Source organism: Oryctolagus cuniculus, chromosome 12 (assembly GCF_964237555.1).
Source record: "Oryctolagus cuniculus chromosome 12, mOryCun1.1, whole genome shotgun sequence".
Lineage (NCBI taxonomy): Eukaryota > Metazoa > Chordata > Mammalia > Lagomorpha > Leporidae > Oryctolagus > Oryctolagus cuniculus.
The window spans coordinates 105,786,540-105,805,065 of record NC_091443.1 but is presented as its reverse complement, the minus strand read 5'-3'; the positions used below and the strand labels follow the sequence as shown (position 1 = coordinate 105,805,065).

General features: G+C 59.9%; 1 protein-coding gene and 1 long non-coding RNA gene across 2 annotated transcripts; one reads left to right on the top strand and one right to left on the bottom strand.

The window, feature by feature from the left end:
* Window positions 1-1,365: 1,365 nt before the first annotated feature.
* On the bottom strand, window positions 1,366-15,769 carry CTSH (cathepsin H). Its single transcript, XM_002721589.5, has 12 exons — window positions 15,614-15,769; window positions 12,107-12,138; window positions 11,246-11,351; window positions 9,903-9,973; window positions 8,903-9,007; window positions 7,919-8,005; window positions 7,355-7,410; window positions 6,128-6,209; window positions 5,434-5,502; window positions 3,892-3,998; window positions 2,046-2,171; window positions 1,366-1,634 (listed from the first exon to the last, which is right to left on the bottom strand). The coding sequence occupies exons 1-12, from the start codon at window positions 15,696-15,698 to the stop codon at window positions 1,559-1,561; spliced, it is 1,002 nt and encodes a 333-aa protein (XP_002721635.3). The 5' UTR covers window positions 15,699-15,769; the 3' UTR covers window positions 1,366-1,558.
* A 117-nt stretch (window positions 15,770-15,886) lies between these two features.
* LOC138844754 (uncharacterized) lies at window positions 15,887-16,624 on the top strand. The gene is made up of 2 exons (XR_011381078.1): window positions 15,887-16,219; window positions 16,465-16,624. It is a non-coding gene; the product is annotated as an uncharacterized lncRNA (long non-coding RNA).
* The last annotated feature ends 1,902 nt before the right edge of the window (window positions 16,625-18,526 follow it).

Below are 18,526 nucleotides of genomic sequence, written 5' to 3'. Positions count from 1 at the left end.
AGACACACACACACACACACACACACACACACATACAGAGGGAGATCTTCCATCCGCTGGTTCACTCCCCAAATGGCTGCAGTGACCGAAGCTGAGCTGATCCGAAACCAGGAGCCAGGAGCTTCTTCCAGGTCTCCCACGTGGGTGCAGGGGCCCGAGCACTTGGGCCACCTTCCACTGCTTTCCCAGGCGCATTAGCAAGGAGCTGGATCGGAAGTGGAGCAGCTGGGACTTGAACCGGCACCCATGTGGGATGCCGGTGCTGCGGGCCAGGGCTTTAATCCGCTGTGCTACAGCAACAGCCCCGTTTGTGGTTTTGTTGCTATTGTTTAAAACATTTCCCTCCTGCGTTCTGCTGAGGTTTTGAATTCTGCGTGTCTGTCTCTGAGCAGCCACACCCTAGCCTCTGTCGTCAGCTGTCTCCCTGTCGATGTCTTTGGGCACTGGTGGCCCCATCATCACCCAATTTGCAGACAGGGTCGGCTTATTCCTCCACCGCCGTGCCCACTGCTTCCAGGCAGGGTGGGGGTAGGGGAGAGCAACAGTGGTGTCAGGGGCCTCCATGGCCTGATGCTGTGTAGTGGGGCTCCTGGGCCAGCACTGATGGGACTTTTATCACACCAAGAAGTATGCTGTGGGTGCAGTGTGGTGAGCCACTGTTGGGATGCCCGGATCGCATCCTGGAGTGCCTCGCCCGAGTCCTGGCCACCCTGCTTCTGATCCAGCTTCCTGCCAATGCACTGGAGCGGCAGCAGGTGACGGGCCAGGCACTGGCTCCCCGACACCCACAGGGGAGCCCAGGAGGGAGTTCTGGGCTCCCGGCTTTGGCCCGACCCAGCCCCAGCTGTTGAGGACCCTGGAGGAGTGGACCGGTAGATGGGTGCCTACTCTGTCACTCTGCCTTCCAAACAAATAAATCAGTCTCATAAAAGCGGTATAAAACAGATGTTTTGATAAGCCTAGTGGAGACTGTGTCGCCTGGCTTCAGCTTGGCCCAGCTCTGGCTGTTGCAGCCATTTGGGGAGTGAACCAGCGGATGGAAGACCTCTCTCTCTGTAACTCTGACTTTCAAATAAATAAAATACATCTTTAAAAAAAAAAAGGGCCAGGAGGATGGTGTGATGACTGAAGCTCCCTTCAGTGGTGCGGGAGGGGTGGGGCAGGGCCGCAGTGCCCGGCTGGGGCGGCCACGTGGAGATGGCCGGCTGTGCAGGACGCCCTGGCCCTGTGGGAGCTCAGCCTGCTTCCTCCTCCCTGCCCAGGCTCAGGTTGGAGGCAAACAGCACCTCAGATTAAACCTCCCTTCGTCCTGGGTGCCCCACCGGCACCCCCACCCCGCCCCCGGGACAGGCCTGGCCCAGGGAGGAAGGCACTGAATGTTTATTGCATAAAGAACACAGAACGCAAGAATCTTCTCCCATGTGTGTGGGCCGGGCGCGGTCGCAGGCCCACGCTGGCATGGGTGACGGTCTCCCGTGGAGGTGCGGAATTCTTCCTCGTGGTCCTCTCGGGCCGAGGGACCCTCCCCCAGCCTCCTCCGGGGCCAGGTCTCCGCGGCTCACACCAGGGGGATGGGGTAGGAGGCGCAGGCGGCCAGGCCACACATGTTCTTCCCGCGCTCTATGTAGAAGTACCTGCGCAGAGAGCGGGCTGAGGCCTGCTGGCCGCTCCCTCCCGGCGCACCCTTCTGGAAAGTTCTGCCGCCCGCCGGACACTAATTCCAGGGACTCAGCCTTTTGGATTTGGTCATGACACAGTGGCCGTGGGCTGGCTTCTCCACCGAGACACTCCTGCCCTGACTTTGTGAATTTGGTGTCTTTCCCTCCACGTGCACTAAATCATAGCCCCTCCCCCACCCCCCAGCACGGACTGTGCCAATCAGCATCGGGACACCAGGGTCGTGACCTTTCAGAGGAGGGCCAGAGCCATGGCAGGGCAGACATATTCACAGCCACCACCCAGAGGGGCTCCAAGGTTCGGGGAATGAATTTGTTGTCCTGGCTTCTCATGCACACAGACCCTCCCGGACGCTGGAAGCTGCTTACCCGTTCATTCCCCAGTGGGAACCCCAGGAGTTTTTCACGATCCAGTAGGGGACCCCGTTCTCTTCTCCGTACCCGACAGCCAGGACCGCGTGGTTGACTTTATCTGGGGTTTTGTGACAGGAAGTGCTGGGAGACAAACAGAAAGGGCTGGTGACCCCATCACTTCTGTCCACGGCTGCAGTGTCAGAGCCACGAGTCCCTCACTGTCACTCATCTACCGCCTCAGTCCCCCGGGACCCCACAGCCGGCGCGTTCTGGTCACTATGTCCCAGCACGGGGAGGGCGGGTCTTCCTATGCACCTGCTGCAGGTGCCATTGTTGGGACAGAACTGAACACATCATTGCTTTGTTGCCATCGACTTATTTTAAAGACTATTTTCTAAGAGGGAACCTCAAAAAGTCTATGGGAAAATGGAATTAAAAAGAAATCTAGGGGTGGGCTGCGTCATGCAGTGGTTACAATGCTGCCCGGTGCCTGCATCCCACGCCACGGTGCCGGGTTCAAGTCCTGGCTCCTCTGCTCTTTCCGACCCAGCCTCCTGCTGTAACGCACCACGGGAGGCAGCAGATGATGGCTCACCTGTGTGGGTCCCTGCCACCACATGGAAGATTCTAGATTGTGTTTCCAGCTCCTGACTTTAGCTTGGCCCTGCCTGCCCCAGCTGTTGTGGGCATCTGGGGAGTGAACTAATGGATGGAAGATCTCTTTGTCTCAGTTTCGCTATCTGCCTTTCAAAAGAAGATGTTTATTTCAGCACAAGAAGTTTGAAATCCATGCACTGTTTTTTATAATAAGCATCTTCCATGAACCTATTGCATGGATGTGTATGCGTGGTTTTCAAAAATCTTTTTGCACCAAAAAATTTATCTTTTAATCCCATAAACTGATTATTATTTTGTTTTTAAATTGAGAGACAGAGAGCTCCCTTTCACTTGTTTACTTCCAGAATGCTGGCATCAGCTGGGTTGGGCTGAAGACCCGGGAGCTTCATCCGGGTCTCCCACAGGGCGCCAAGGGAGGGAAGTACTTGAGCAGCGCCTCCCAGAGGGCGCACCAGCAGGAAGCTGGAGTGAGGCGCTAGAGCTGGGCTCACCCCACGTGGGCTGCGGGTGTCTTAACTGCAGGGCTCAATGCTCACTCCTTGTATTTAAGGCTAACATGTGGGTTTCCCGTTTATGATCAGCAGTTTGCTGCCACGAAGGATTTCCAGGAAATTCTAGATGACTGAGTGCGGTGGTCGTGCCTGGGGTCAGCTGTGGGTGCGTGCCCGGCCCTGCTTGCCAGGGAGCAGCTGGGCAGAGAGGTGGCCTCTGGGCTACGTTCTGGGGGCTGTGACCGCAGGAAGTGGACCAGCGTCCTGAGGAGGGGGCTCCAACCCAGTGGGAGCCAGGGACACCCAAGAACGGCGCAGCTTTGTGGGGGCTGGGTGCGGGCTGCCGGGTAGGGTAGAAGGGACGGGTGTGGGGAGGGGAGCTGGGTGGCAGTGAGAGGGCCACATGGTGAGGGTCCCGCCAACAGAGCTAAGACCGGGGTCAGCGGGGAGATCCCGGAGTACTCAGAGGCTGGGGTGGCCAGGGGTGGATCCAGGGCATTGCTGGGGCTGTGGGGGGCACTGGTTCAAAGACAAGCCCAGGCTGGTGGGAGGGGGGCAGCTGGAGGAGAGAGCAGGTGGACTGGGGCGGAGTCAGGGGAGGGGAGGGCTGGCCCCAGTGGCCCAGCCAGCCCCTGGGGGATGAACTAGCAGGTGGCAGCTCTTTTCTTGCTCTCTGATAAATAAACAAATGTGAGGAAGGCTGGCAGAGCCGCGGGGAAGCGAGCACCCGGGCGGTCCCGGCTCCGTCTCACCTGGAGTAGATGCCCTTCCTGTACTGCATGAAGTCTTCGGTCACCTCGAAGGCGAAGCTCACGGGGTTGTACAGCGCCACGGCCTCCACCATGGCCTCCTCGTCATTCTGCAGACAGAAGGGCCCGGACACTGACACACGTGGCCTCCATCCCCTCCCCACCCCGAGCAACGCAGATGACCAGGGGGGAGGGAGGGACCCCGAGGCCGGTGTGGGGGTCCACCCTCGGGCGCCTGCAGGGCTGGGGGCCTGCAGTCCCTCCTCCCCCTTTTCTTCCCGGGGGAGCGGGCAACTGGGAGGGCGCCAGGGCAGCTTCAGAATCCGGTGGCAGAGACCAGGGGGTGCAGCAGTTAGAACCCCCCCCCCCAGGGAGCCTCGAAGCTTCTCCATGGTGCAGGCGTTTGGCCTACAGGTTAAGACGCCTGCGTCCTGCGTCAGAGTACCTGGCTGGCTTTGATACCTGGCTGCTGGCTCCAGCTTCCTGCCCGTCACCTGGGCAGGCCACAGTGATGGCGCAGGTGATCGGGTTCCTGCCACCCACCGGGGCGACCTGGAGCACATTCCTGGCCCCTGCCTTTGGCCTGGCCCAGCCCCGGGCTGTTGTGAGCATTTGGGGAGGGAACCACTGGGCAGGCAGTCTTCCTCTCTCTGTCTGCCTCTCAAATAGATAAATAAGAACACAGCTGCCAGCCTGGGCAGAGCCTGGTGAGACAGGTCGGGGCAGACCTGGCACAAGGCAGCCCCCAAGTGCAGTGCCCTGAGGGTGCCACTGCTTCCACAGCCAGCGCCGGGCCCTGCCAAGGGCTGAACCCTGGTCTGCCCTCCGGGACGCTGCAGGTGTCACCAGCGACGTCGTCCTGGGGACCAGGCATCAGGGGTCCCTTGGAGCCCCGGGCAGCTCGCTCTCCGTGGGATCCAGCCTGAGAGGGCGTGTCTAGACAAACCGGCTGTCCCCAGAAGGGAAGCCATGCCGCCCCCTGTCCCAGGGTGTGGCTGGGTGCCGTCCAGGCCATGAGCCCTGGTTCTGGAATGAGGCTGCCCCCACCTGCCTCCCAGCCCCGAGGCCTCGGGCAGCAGGCTGGGACCTCACGGGGCACTTTGAGGCTACAGGGGATGGAGTGTGGGGGCGGCCGAGGGAGCGCCCGCGGGTTCCCCACATCAGGAGCCCTGCAGGCACCTGCGTCAAATGGCAGTGGCTCCTGCACCTACAGACCCTGCGTGCCTCTCCCTCATGCACACATACCCACGGGATGATTCCAGCACGCCTCCCACGCTCACACCTGGCCTGCACGTGGCATCCCCCCCCGAGCGGATGCCACGCATGCGCACATGCACACGCACACCCGTGCAGAAGCCGCCCGTGCACCTGCTCCTAAGACAGAGGCACCTGGAGCTGGGGGCCGCAGCGTCTTGGTGCCCGTGCCGCGCTCCCTCCCATCTCCAGCACGGGGCCGTCACAGCCGCAGAGAACTGGTGACTGTGAGCTGCTATGGGGGCAAGGCCGCCCGCTGGGCGCCCAGCGAGAGAAGGGGCTGGAACTCACCAATGTGATGTTGGCCACGTCCTTGACGAACGCGATGGCCTTCTGGGGCTGGAACTTGCAGCGCCCCTCCTGTGCGGGCAGCAGAGGGGCGGGGGACACAGGTTAGGGGCGCTCGGCCTCGCCACACCAGGGTCTGGCTCCGGGGTCGCTTCAGAGACTTAGAAGCCCCCTTGTCCTCAGCGAGCCCACAGCAGGGATGCGTGTCTGGTGGGGGAGGGGAGCAGCACTGACCCCCAGCCCCGGCAGAGACGGGGCTGGCCACAAGGGGAGGCCCCAAGGAGAGGCAGGGCCGGGCGTTTCAGAAGCAGCCGGTGGCTGGACCTGCACAGTGGGGTGTTGAGGGGGCAAACACTTGGGGGCTGTAGGGCAAGCAGTGGGGAGGCGTGGGGGCAGGCCTGTGGGCAGAGGTGGGAGGAGAGGCCACCCTCGGGGGTCTTGGATGAAGGGAGGCAGAGGGCTGTGAGGGCCAGAGCTCTGGGACTGGACCACCAGGGGCTGCAGGAGGCCGGGGCCACGCCTCGCCGAGGGAACCATGGGTTTGGGGGCAAGAAGAGGGGCGTGGCTATGGCCAGGCTGGGCTGAGACGGAGTGGGAGGTCCCGCTCATCCAGAGGCAGTGTGGGACATGACAGTCAGGTGAGAGGCCAGGAAGAAGCGGGGCAGGGCCACGTGGAGCTGGGGAGCCCGGGGATTACCATGGCCCTGTAGGGGTAGCTGTCTTCACCCATGATGCCTTTGTTGTACAGGATGTACTCGAAGGCCTGGCTGGGGAGACCCCTGCAAGAAGCAGACACAGGCACACAGGGGTTAAGACGCTGCGTAGCACGGGCACATCCCACCTCTGAGTTCCCGGGTTCAAGTCCCAGCGCGGCTTCTGACCCAGCCCCCTGCTAACGTGCACCCTGGGAGGCAGCAGGTGACGGCTCAAGCGCTGAGGTCCCTGTCACCCACATGGGAGACGCCGATGGGATTCTGGGCTCCTGGCTCGGACCTGGCCCAGCCCCCGCTGCCGTGGGCATCCAGGGAGTGAGGCAGTGAATGGAAGATCTCGCCACAGTCAGATTTGGTATCCACACTGGGTCTTTTCCTACATCCTACTGCCTCCTGGAGGAAACCAAACCCCAGCAGCTGCCCCGGCCATCCTCAACCATCCTGATCTTATTTCTCCATAGCAGAGGTCAGCATCCGACACACTTCTGCCTGACCCGGCTGGAGGGGTGGCTGCCGGTGCTCTGCTGAGCGCTGGCTCCCTGGTGTGTGGGGTACAGCATGCCCAGGCGTCAGGCTCTCAGCATAGGAGACACCAAAAGCGAGGGGCGGCTGACACGGTGGGGCCCTCAGCAGGCCGCCACTCACCCCTGCATCCCTGGGCTCGGGCCCTGGTCGTGGCTGCTGCCCGGAGCAGGAGGTGTGTGATTAAGATTTTCCCAGGATGCCAGAGTGGGCAAGAGTGAGGAGGGCACTGGGGCTGGGGCCCGGGAGACTGATGCCCAGCAGGCAGCTGGAGAGGAGGCCAGGCTGTTTGCCCTCCGGGAACCCTGGGGAGCCAGCTTCCCTCGCATATTGGGCCAGGGAAGCTGGCCCAATGGAGTCGTGGACACGTGGCTGTGTTGGTGGCACAGTCGCTCCCAGGGGCTGCATCTCACAGAGCGTGGCCGACGAGACCCCTCATTGCCGGGATGTGGAATATGACGGATTTCTCCATCTATTACTTTCTCCGGTCACTTGTCCAGAGGCCTCAGCGCCCGTGGGGTGCACTTGGAAACTGGACAGGCCTGGCCCAGATCCCAGCTCTGCCCTGTCCCGCTGGGGAGACCCTGGCCGTGTGAGATGACCTTTCCTTAGGCGACACGGGGGTGCGTCTGGGGCAGCGATCAGTGGGATATGAGAAAGGCTTGGGGCGCCTCCTGGTCGGGACGTACCCTTCGCAGCCATGGTTGTTGAAGTTCTGGGCGCAATCCACCAGCTGCTGCTCTGCCTGGTGGGACAGACACAAAGCTGGTTGGCCCCAGCTGCTGTGCCTCCCTGCCCAGTGATGAGCCCTGCCTCCCCCTCCCCAGTGCCGTGGGCAGGGACCCTAACAGCCCTGCAGCGGGCACCTGCTGGGATGCGCATGGCACGAGCTGGCGCTGCTGGGTCCCAGTGCCTGGCCTGTAGCTGCGTGCCTGCACTCAGTGTGTGTGGACAGTGCGTGCCCAGGGAGGGGACGGCCCAGCCAGAGACCCCGCCCCCGCTCCTTGCTCTCCTCCCCACCCCGGTGTGGGGGATGGGGTGATCCCTGAGGGCTGTCCCATCTCACTCTTGGGGTCATGTCCCACCCTCCCCCCCCCGGGGGCTGACTCCCGGCCCCTCCCCCAGCAGCTCCACCCCCAGGGGTGCCCCCTTGCACAGTCCCGTCCATAAACCTCATCCCCTTTCTGGGAAGAGTGTCACTGGCCAGAGCCCTGAGGGGAACGGGAGGGTCCAGGCCTGGGCAGACGCCTTACCAAAGACAGCATCTTCCCGCCGGCGATGGCGACGGCCGACTCCAGGGCCCCCGTGGTGGAGAAGGTCCAGCAGCTGCCGCAGGCTCCCTGGGGAGGCCGTGGGGGGCACAGGGCCAGTCAGGCACTGGGACCGCGAGGCAGCCCCTCTCTCTGCCCTCCTTCCCCCTTCCCGGTCCACAGGGCCCGGTTCTGGGTCTGCCCACTCGGAATCTCAATGAGTGGCCAGTGACCTCCTCCCCACATCACAGAACGGGTGACAGGGGCTTAGGAGGAGCGGGAGCAGCAGGCCCGACTGGCGCCGTGGCGTCCTGACCCCAGCCTCTTAAAGACCCCAGTGCCCACCCTGCCCGGGCCTGGAGCCCCTGCTGGGTCCCCTCAGCCACTCACTCACCCTGGGGGTCTGGCGAGCCCGCTGTGCCACCTGAGCACTGCTCGGGGCTGTGTGTCACCCCCCAGGGCCCCTCGCAGGCTCCCACCTGTGCTTCACCCCTATGGTTACGGCTTGGGATTTTGCGATTGCCCCAGGGATCGGCAGAGGCTCTAACAGCTACCACTGGGTCGTGGCGGGGCTGGAATCAGGCCCTGCTCTGTCCACTTCCTGCTGGGCCGGAGTTTTGTTCTGGCCGCCTCTGCGGGCTCCAGGAACAAGGCCAGCCTCGGAGGACTTGAAGCTGAGCCACGGGAGACCTCGCGAGAGAAAGCCAAGCGTTTCGGGGAAGGAAACCGGAAGGCCCTATTTCTCAGAATCAAAAAGACAGGTCCTTCTGCCGAGGGCAGCCACGCCCACTGCGGGACACGGGGGCGGGGCTGGGGTAGGAGAACACGTGGGCCCAGTCGACAGGGACTTCTGCATCCCTGGAAGCGGCTCCCGGAAGCACGCGCAGGATGGGAGCTGGACCCGTGACGCGGGCCCTGGAGCAGGGCGCTCTGCTCTGAGAACACAGTGGTGATTTTGGGGGGAAAGAACGCAGATTGTGACCATACCTGGTTTTTCACCGGCGAGACAAAATTTCCTTTTTTGCGCCAGTCCACAGAGCTGGGGTAGGGCCCGGTTCCCCGGAGGTAGTTACTTTTGGTGGCGGAGCAGTTCTGGAACGACCAAATACAGTAGGTTCAAGGTGAGGAGACCCGCATAATTAAACCAGAAACATCAAGAGAATGGGAGAGACTGGAGCTGGCGGGACCATCCAGAGACAGTGTGGGAGATCCTGGGCATGGCTAGCATGGGGGGGCCCAGGCTCAGCACACTGGAAGTCCACCCGGTTCACTCGCACTGACAGGTGAACGCTGGGCCATATTTAGGACACACTTATGCTAAAAACCATCTGTTCACTGAAATGCAATTTTAATGGGGCATCTGTATCTCTGAATTTTATTTTGAGAGAGAGACAGAGACAGGGACAGCTCCCATCTATGAGTTTATTCCCCATACACCCAGGAGCTGGGAACCCAACCCAGGTCTCCCGCGTGGGTGGCAGGGCCCTGATCACTTGAACCATTTTCCACCATCTTCCACCCAGGGTGTGCATTAGCAAGGAGCTGCAGTCGAGAACAGAGCTGGGATTTGAACCCAGGCACTCTGATGAGGGAGGTGGGTATCCTTTTTTTTTTGGTTGTTGCTTTTTTAAGGTTTATTTATTTATTTGCAAGGCAGAGTTACAGGGAGAGAGGGAGACACAGATCTTCCATTGGCTGGGTCACTCCCCAGGTGGTTAGCATTAGCTGGCCGTGCAGTGGAGCAGCTAGGACTTGAATTATCGCCTGTTGAAGGAGGCAGCTTAGCCCGCTGTGTCACCATACCGGCCCCCAGTGTGGATGTCTTGACCCCTGTGCCCAAGGCCAGCCTCTGGGTGTCTGTATTTTTCTCTGGTAACCCCGAGTTAGGGGTCCGTGTTGCCAGGGCCCTGAGCCTGGACCGACAGCAAACGGAGCCCAGAGGCGTGAGCGGGAGGCTGTAGGTCTGGGAGCCGTCAATCACGCTTACCTGTGGCTCTGTCCATAGATACTTGTGCTTTATTTCAGCGAAGCTCATGTCTGAAAATTGGTTCAGCCCCACTGACGGAGAGAGGGAAACAGAATAAAACCAGAGGCGCGTAATACATCACGCACCCGCGCCCTACTTATGGCTGCTGCAACTTGGTTCCTTTACATTCTGAAACCCGCCGTGGCTCAGGAGCCAGAGGCCAGCGGGGGCCATGCTGCAGGGCTGCCCGGGGACTTCTCAACAGAGCAGGTGTCTGGGGGGCACCCTCTCACCCCCCGCCCCCAAGCAGATGCTGATGCACCTGGCCTGGTGGGGGGGCAGGGCCCCTGGATTCTTCAGACACCCAATGCATGAGTCTGGTGCCGGCCAGGTCAGGAAGCCATGCACCTGTCCGGTACCTTTCCCGACGTCCCCTCAGTCCTCCCGGCAGCAGGCGAGGCGAGTGCGTCTGCCTTGTTGGAGCCCACATCGGTGCCTCCAAGGGCAGAAGCGAGCGTCCGACCCAGGTACCCTCCCAGCTCCTGCTTGCAGCCCATCTAATCAGCTCAGCCAGCGCGTCTCCGAGTCCTCAGATGTCATGAGGGGACTTCCCAAAGTTCACGGAAAATGCAGCCAAAAGGCGAGTTTTGAGATCCACGCCTCGTTGTTCACAAAGCCCTCTTCACGGACTTGTGGCGGACCCCTTCGTGTGTGTGGACACCCTGGGGGGAGCTGCTGCAGCCTCCAGAAATTTCACAGCCACCCAGAGGGGTGGCAGTGCTGTCCTGAATCCACCGTGTCTCAGCAGACAGGAGTCAGGGTCCAAGGTGCAGAAGCTACAAAGTGACCCGTGGCCAGGAGGAGCCCCCACAGCCGCCTGAATGTCGGTGACCAGTCCCCGGAGCCCTGGTGGGGCAATCACCCTACAACCCTGTGGCTGGCACTGGGACGCGTTTATGGCGACAGTGACCATTTTTCAAAAGCGCAAGCACCCGTATACTGCAGGTGACTCTGTCACCAGTTTGCAGCGACATGAAAGGGGGACATAAATGCTGAGGCTGGGTAGGCTGGCAGCCAGTGCATGCTGGGAAGGAGGTCACGGGACTGTGTCTTGTCCAGAGCGTGGTCAGTTGGAAGTCTGGACGGACGGAGAGGGACCAGGTTGCAAAGCCCTCCTTACTGCCTCCATCTGGTACAGGGGTGGGTGGGAGGGCCTGGGCTGCCGCTGCCTCCTCCCAGAAGCCCCCGAGGGGGCCCTTTAATCTGCATGGGTCATGACTGACTTCCTGCAGGTGGGAGCCGCTTCCCTCTCCCCAGGGCCCCGGAAGCCTGGAGCAAAGCCCCTCTCTTCCCGCAGCCCATACTTTGGAAGGTGTGGTTGCCATTGTTGTGGGCGTTGATCTTCCTCCAGTTGCGGACGAAGGTCTGCAGCCTGCGTGGGTACTCCTCCGCGCTGTACTTCTTATGGTGCTGAAACATGACCAGGACCAGCGTCACGCAGACGCCAGAGGGAGACCTTCCTGCCTTTCTTTGTTTCGTAAAGATTTATTTGTTTATTTTGAAAGGTGGAGCTACAGAGAGAAAGAGGGAGGAGGAGGAGAGAGAGAGAGAATCTTCCAATAGTTGGGTCACTTCCTCAATGGTTGCAACAGTCAGGGCTGGGCCAGGCCAAAGCCAGGAGCCAGGAACTCCATCCTGGTCTCCCACAAGCGCTTGGGCCATCTTCCGCTGCTTTCCCAGGTGTGGGAGCAGCGAGCTGGCTGGGAAGCGGAGCAGCCGGCGCTCCAGGGACCCTCCTGTTTCTAGGAGAAAGAACAGGGCTTGTCCTTGTGCTCTGATTCCCAGCCCAGATCCGTGCTAGGTCTCCACCGTGAAGGAGACACGTGTCAAGTGCAGGTTACCCCAGGGCCTTGTGGCCGGCGCTGGGATGTGTGTGTGGCACATTGTTCTGCCCTTGGTGGCCAGTTCACGGCGGGCTCTGGGGGCAACACGGGGAAATAACAAAGAACACGGGCAGCCAGGTGCATGCCTGGGGCCCGCCGCTGGGAAGGACATCACGTAACCACGTAACTGCGACTTCTCCAGCGCACGGTCAGCCGGAAGTCTGCATGGACCCAGGGGGACCAGGCTGGAAAACCCCTCCGCTTTGCCCCGGTCTGGTACAGTTTGGTAACAGGAAGTTTTGAGAAGTGAAAAACTACAGAAAGAAGAAGTTGGGCACTGACCTGAGACATCCATGACTTAAAGTGAAACTTCTCTGTAAAAAAAAAGGAAAAAGGAATCAGACCCACGTGCTCTGTGGTGATGCACAGCCAGAGGGCTTGAGAAAGTGTAAAAAACCGAAAATGACGTTAAGTAAGGCAGAACATAAAAGGGAATGCAGGGGCCGGCGCTGTGGCATAGCAGTTTAAGTATCCACCTGTGGCGCCAGCATTCCATATGGGCGCTGGTTCGAGTCCCGGCTGCTCCACTTCCAATCCAGCTCCCTGCCGATGGCTTGGGAAAGCAGTGGCATATGGCCAAGTACTTGGGCCCCTGCATCCCCATAGGAGACCCAGAAAAAGTTCCTGGCTTTGGATCGGCACAGCCCCAGCCATTGTGGCCATTTGGAGAGTGAATCAGTGGATGAAAGACCTCTCTCTGTCTGTAACTTTGCCTCTAAAGTCAATGAATAAATCTTAAAAAAAAAAAAAAAGGAATGCAAATTCTTCCTGCTCTGGTACCCCCAAAACCATATACAAGGGGACTTCAAAAAGTCTTTGAAAAATAGAATTGAAATCTAAGTTTATTTTGGTGCAAAAACATCCGATATGCATGCATCACCTTAAATAATAAGCACTTTCACAAACTACCTGACAACCCCCTTACATGCATAGATTTCAAACGTTTTTGCGCTAAAAAAAAACTCGCTTTTTAATTCTACTTCCCATGAACATTTTGAAGAAGACTATTAATGTAGTCTGCTATTTAGTCAATAAATGTCTGAAAGTGTACCAGGGCTGGGCCAGGCCCAAGCCCGGCGCCTGGGCCTCCAAATGGTGCCTCCCTGTGGGGGGCAGGGGCCCAAGCACTTGGGCCATCCTCTGCTGCCTCCTAGGGCACAGCGGCAGGAAGCTGGATCAGAAGCAGATGAGCCAGATATTTGACACAGGTTTTTTTTTTTTTTTTTTCCCCCTGGGTAAAAACTTTTTCTCCTGGAAAACTTATCTCCTCAGCCCACACACTTTTATCCTAGGGGACAATCTTGGTATCATCTTCTACAACAACAACCATAGAAATTCACGTCATTTGACTTGCTATGACCCCACATCTTAACATTTCAGATGCACCTTAGGAAAAGCGACTGTTAAACATAAGCAGTAAAAATTTTATCAGAAACGCCATCTCGTTATGACAACAGGATTTAATGAGCTCCCTCTCTGTGGAGTACATGCTGCCGAGTGAGTATCATTCGACTGACACAGGGTTCAGCATTAATTCTTGTCCTATTTTTGCTTTTTCCTAAGTCAAAGGAAATCCTGCTCAAAAAAGCAACCAGAAATGGAAGACAGGGTAGTTAAATGTTGTATTCCTTATGAGAGAGTGAGAGAGAGGCTCCCGTCTGCCGGTTCACTCCCCAAATGCCCACACGGCCATTGCTGATGAGCCTGGCCAAAGCTGGGAGCTAAAAGCTCAACCTGGGTCTCCCGCGTGGGCGGCGGGGACCCAACCACGGGGGCGTCTCTGCTGCCTCCCGGGGCGCGCATCAGCAGGACGCTGGGGCCGGACATCACAGCCAGGGCCTCTGACGTGGGACTGCGGTGTCCCACCGTGCTCCGGGGGCATCCTCCGAGCCCCACTGCCTACACCCCGTCCCCAGCACTGAGCATCAGGCGTGAGACCCCATCACCTCCTGCCCTGGGACAGCCTCCCCCCTTCGTTGTCTTCACTATTTGGTTGCTGCTGGCCCCAGGCGTTCAGATTCAAGGTGGAGGGGAGGGAGGGGCCCCTGCCCCAGGCACTCGCTCCCAGTCTTAGCCAAGAGGTTCTTTGGGAGTTAAGGGTCTGGAAATGGGTTCCCTGAACATGACTTGTGCCCTCACCCCTTGGAGTGTCTTCCCGTGCCCGGGGGATCCACACATCCAGGCCGAAGATCACCTCTACAGGGGCTGCCTGCATCCTGTATCCAGTCCCGGCTGCTCTGCTTCCAGTTCAGCTCCCTGCTAATGCGCCTGGGAAGCCAGCGGACAATGGCCCGAGTGCTTGGAACCCTGCACCCTTGTGGGAGTCCAGGATGGAGCTCCAGGCTCCTTTGGCCTGGCCCAGCCCTGGCTTTTGCTGCCATTTGGGGTGTGAACCAGCAGGTGGATGATCACCTCTCTCCGTCTCTGTTTCTCCCCCTCTATCACTCTGCCTTTCAAATATATATATATATGTATACATATATATATATATATGTATGTATATATATATACTCGGCACTGACATCTCCCTCCTGTTCCAGAAACAAAGCTGTGAGCGTTTTCCCGGCCTCCAAATCTGGGGCAAAGACTTGCTACGGACATTAAGGCAGGAGCAGGACTGAGGCAGGATGGGGTTGGGACAAGTGGCCCAGGTTCTTCTCCCGCTTAGAGGTCAGCAGGTGCAAAGACAGAGAGCCAAGCACTGATCCCCAGGAGATACCTTCCTATCCAGTGGTGACTGTTCAAAGCCTGGGGCACCCTAGGGGAGCTGTGTCCTGGGGTGTGGGGTGGTGCAGGAAGCCGCCCCCAGAATGGTTTTTCACACTTTTAAATGGTTGGGAAAAAAAAAATACACTCTTTTGGAGCAGCCGGCAATCATTTGAATTTCAAATTTCAGTGTCCTGGAATCATCAGAGCAAACTCACGGGCATCCATTACATTCTGTCGCTGCTTCAGCCACAAAGCCTGAAACCTTTACTCTCTGCTCTTTTATAGAGACTGGGCGGGACCTGCGGTGGAGTGAGGGCACCCCCCACCCCATGTAGGCCACCTGCAGGGTCGCCTGCAGCCAGCTCCTCCAGGGGTTGCAAGGCTGGGGGTTTCCTTTGCAAATGACCTGACCCGCCAAGGTTCAGCCTCCGCGGTCTGTCTCTCCGCCGGCTGCTCTCCCTCTTCTCCGTTCCCAAGGAGGAGCACCGGGTCGTGTTAGCTCAGGGCAGCCGGGAAACCGGGAGGCAGCCAGGCTGAGGGGTGCGAGGCCCTGGCCCAGTCGCAGCCAGAGAGGGCAGTGCTGGGGCTGGAACTGCCGCGGGTCTGCGTGTCCTCCGGGGCGCTGCTCCACGGGCAGTCACTCCCGTGCACCGCGGGGATCCAGGAAGCTGCCAGCAGAGGCCGGCGAGTCCGGCCAGGAAGTCCCTGCTCGCCCCCGGCAGCAACAGCTCTAAGTCCCTGCGTCCCAGTGCCGGCTGGAGGGCTTCTCGGGTGTTCCGGACTCTGGCGCCGCCGCGCAAGTGAGATCCCGGTCCCCCGTGGACCCCGTGGGCCCCCAGCCCACCTGCCGCTCCCTTCGTGCGAGACGCGAGCCCCCGAGAAGCCCCCCGCCCCGGCAACCACCGCTCCGGGACCCCGACGCGCGCACGGCTCCGTGCCCTGGCCGCCCTGGGAGTTGGCGGGGTGAGGGGGTCCTTGCCCGGGGAGGAGGTCCCCCCTGCCCAGCTCCCCTGCCCCCGCAGGTCCGCGTGAGATCCCGGAGTGCGGAGCCCTTGCCCGCCGCGCCCCGAGCCCGCGTACCTAAATTGTTCGCCGAGAAGGCGTCAGCGCCCGGGGCCCCCAGCAGCCAGGCCCCGGCGCAGAGCAGCGACAGCGCGGCCCACATCGCGGCGGTGCGCGGAGGGCACTGGCTGGGGACCCGCGATCCCTGGAGGCCCCAGGGCAGGGGGCGGGACGCGGGGCGGGGCTGCCAGCGGCCCTGCCCCGACGGCCCGGGGTGGCGCGGGGGAGGGCGCGGCCTGTCCCGGCTCAGCTGCCTGCGCTGGTTAGCCACGGCCCCCTGGCTGGCCCCTAGCCTGGGAATGTACTTGGAGCAGGAGAACCCAGGCCGCTTCCGCGCGCTGTCGCGCACTGCGCCCCGGTGCGCACACGCACACATTGGCCCTCCTGTCCAGGAAGCCAAAGCAGAGCCACTGTCTATTTTTCAAACCTGAGAAGCAAAGGGGAAGATGACAGAAAGGCCTGGGTGTGTAACTCCAGCAGAAGGATCCGCCATGTGGGTTTGCTCTGGGGCGTGAGGACAGGGAGTGGCAGCCGCTGTGGTCCAAGCACCACCACCACCCTGCAGAGCCAGGAGCAGATGGTGACGTTCCGGGTGCTCTGTCTGGCCGTGCCATCGGAAGCCAGGTGGGATTAGGGTCAGGATCTGAGCTCCAGCACCCTGGAGTCCTCGCCTAGGGTTTGAGCTGGTGGCCTGGGTGGGGCTCAGAAACCAGCAAAGGAGCCCAGCGGGTGGTGACGCCCTAGACCTCCACACGCACTCAGGCCTGGGTAGTTGGCCCCTGGTTCACCAGGCTCCAGCTGGGGTGTTCCGGAGTGAACACTGGAAAGTGGATTTGCATTCTTACTCTCTGATTCTGATCCGTTTCTAGGCCGAGCAGCGTGTGGCCTGACGCTCTGTGGCCGCTCCAGGGTCACCAGGCCTGACCACCTGACCGTGTGCAGCAGGCTTTGCGACCCGTGGTTGTGTCCAACGGTAGGCATCCATTGTAAGTGAGGGCATTTAAGGTGGATTAAATTTAATCCGTTTAAGGTGGCTTAAGTGCATCTTTGACTTAATGATAGTTTTAATTTAAGATGAGCTTATTGGGAGGGAACCTTGTCAGAAGTCCAGCGGTGTCCGCATTGTCAGATAAAGCCGCGTCCCGTCAGTCTCCAAGTCTCCCCCTGTCGCGATGCCTCTCTGAGTGTGGCTGTCCCCTCTGTGCTTCGAAGCAAACATCTCAGAAGTGTATACTCTTTGGGAAGTAAGTCCCTGATGCCGGCCCTCTGCAGGTGTCCTGCTAGGAACGCCCCACCCCTCTGTCGTCCCAGCCACCTGCAGAGTGGCCAGCCTGCCTCGCACCTGCCCCGTGCTGGGCACAAAACATTTTGGAATAATTTTTCTTTTGAATTTTTAAAAAAGCTTTATTTTATCTATTTGAAAGGCAGAGTGATACACACAGAGAAGGAGAGACAGAGGGAGAGAGGTCTTCCATTCACTGGTTCACTCCCCAAATGGCTGCAACGGCTGAAGCCAGGAGCCGGGAGCTCCATCCGGGTCTCCCACGTGGGTGCAGGGGCCCAAGCACTTGGCTTATCTTCTGCTGCTTTCCCAGGCGCATTAGCAGGGAGCTGGATGGGAAGTGGAGCAGCCGGGACTCGAATGTGTGCTCTGTTATGGGGATGCCGGCATTGCAAGCAGCGGCTCCACTCACTGCGCCACACCACCAGCCTGCAAGTTTTGAGATCTATGCATAGCTTTTTCATAACACACATTTTCCATGCACTTTCTGAAGCCTGCTCACAACTGTAGCACTTTCAGATGTGGTCAGGGCCAGGAGTTCTACTGGCAGCCATATTTAAACCCTCTGACTGGGGGCAGGGACTCTCACTCCATTTCACAGCTGGGAACATGGAGGCTGCCCAGCTCCTCGGCGAATCTGTGATAGGACAAGCAACCAGACACCGCCCGGGCCAGTGTCCTCCAGTCCCTCACCTGCTGGGGGCCTTGCACTGACCCCGGGGATGGAGTTAAACGTTTTGCACCCAAATAAATGGGCTTGGGTTCCATTTTCTGTGAAGTTTTCTGAAGCTGTGTCTTGTGTCTTGTGCAGGCTGACCTGGGCCCCTGTCCCTCTAGCCCCTGCCATCCCACAAGGGTTTCTTCTCTGCAACTCCGTTCCCCGTGGTCTCCCCAGAGGAGAGGCTGGGGACCCATGCTGGGGGGGGGAGCCTTGGCTGGGGCGGGGCTGGGAGCCCTAATTCAGTGCTGCTGGGAAGGGATCTTGCAGCTGGCTCCGAAACAGGATTCTCTGAGGCTGTCCCAGGGGTGCCAAGGAATCCCCACAGCCCCTAAGGGCAGAGGAGGGGGGAGCGCAGGTCCCAGGGAAGAGGCCGAAGGTGAGGTCAGAGGGAGGAGGCGAGGCAGAGCGCTTTGCATTTCGAGGACTCCACCCACCAGGGGCAGCTTCCAAGGGGCCAGAAGCCAAGGAATGCGGGTGGTAAGTAGAGGCTGGGCGCCCTGGGAAGGTGTCTGCGACCTTAGCCCCACACCCGTGGGGAACTGAACTCTGCCAATCAACCCAGCGAGCTAGGAAGCAGAAGGGAGCGGGGCCCGGCTGACCTCTTGGGCTCCAAGGACTTCTGACCCGCAGGCTGTGGTGGAATTCGCCTGTTGTTCCACGCCTGTGTGTTTGTGGCGATGGTGATGCAGCAACAGGAAGCTGGTACCGCAGCTGCAACACTCCGGCTGGCAGGTGCCTTTGGTGACGGAGGGCGGGGCGTGCTCCAAGGGTCTGGTGCGCACGGAGGCAAAGCGGGACTCTCCTCCTGGTGGGAGCCATCACCTCCTGCAGGGATGTGTGGAACCCTGCCCGATGGCTCCCACGGGTGAGCTTTGCTAACCTCTTATGCCCGTTGTACAGGTGAAGTAGCTGATGCACTTTGATAGCT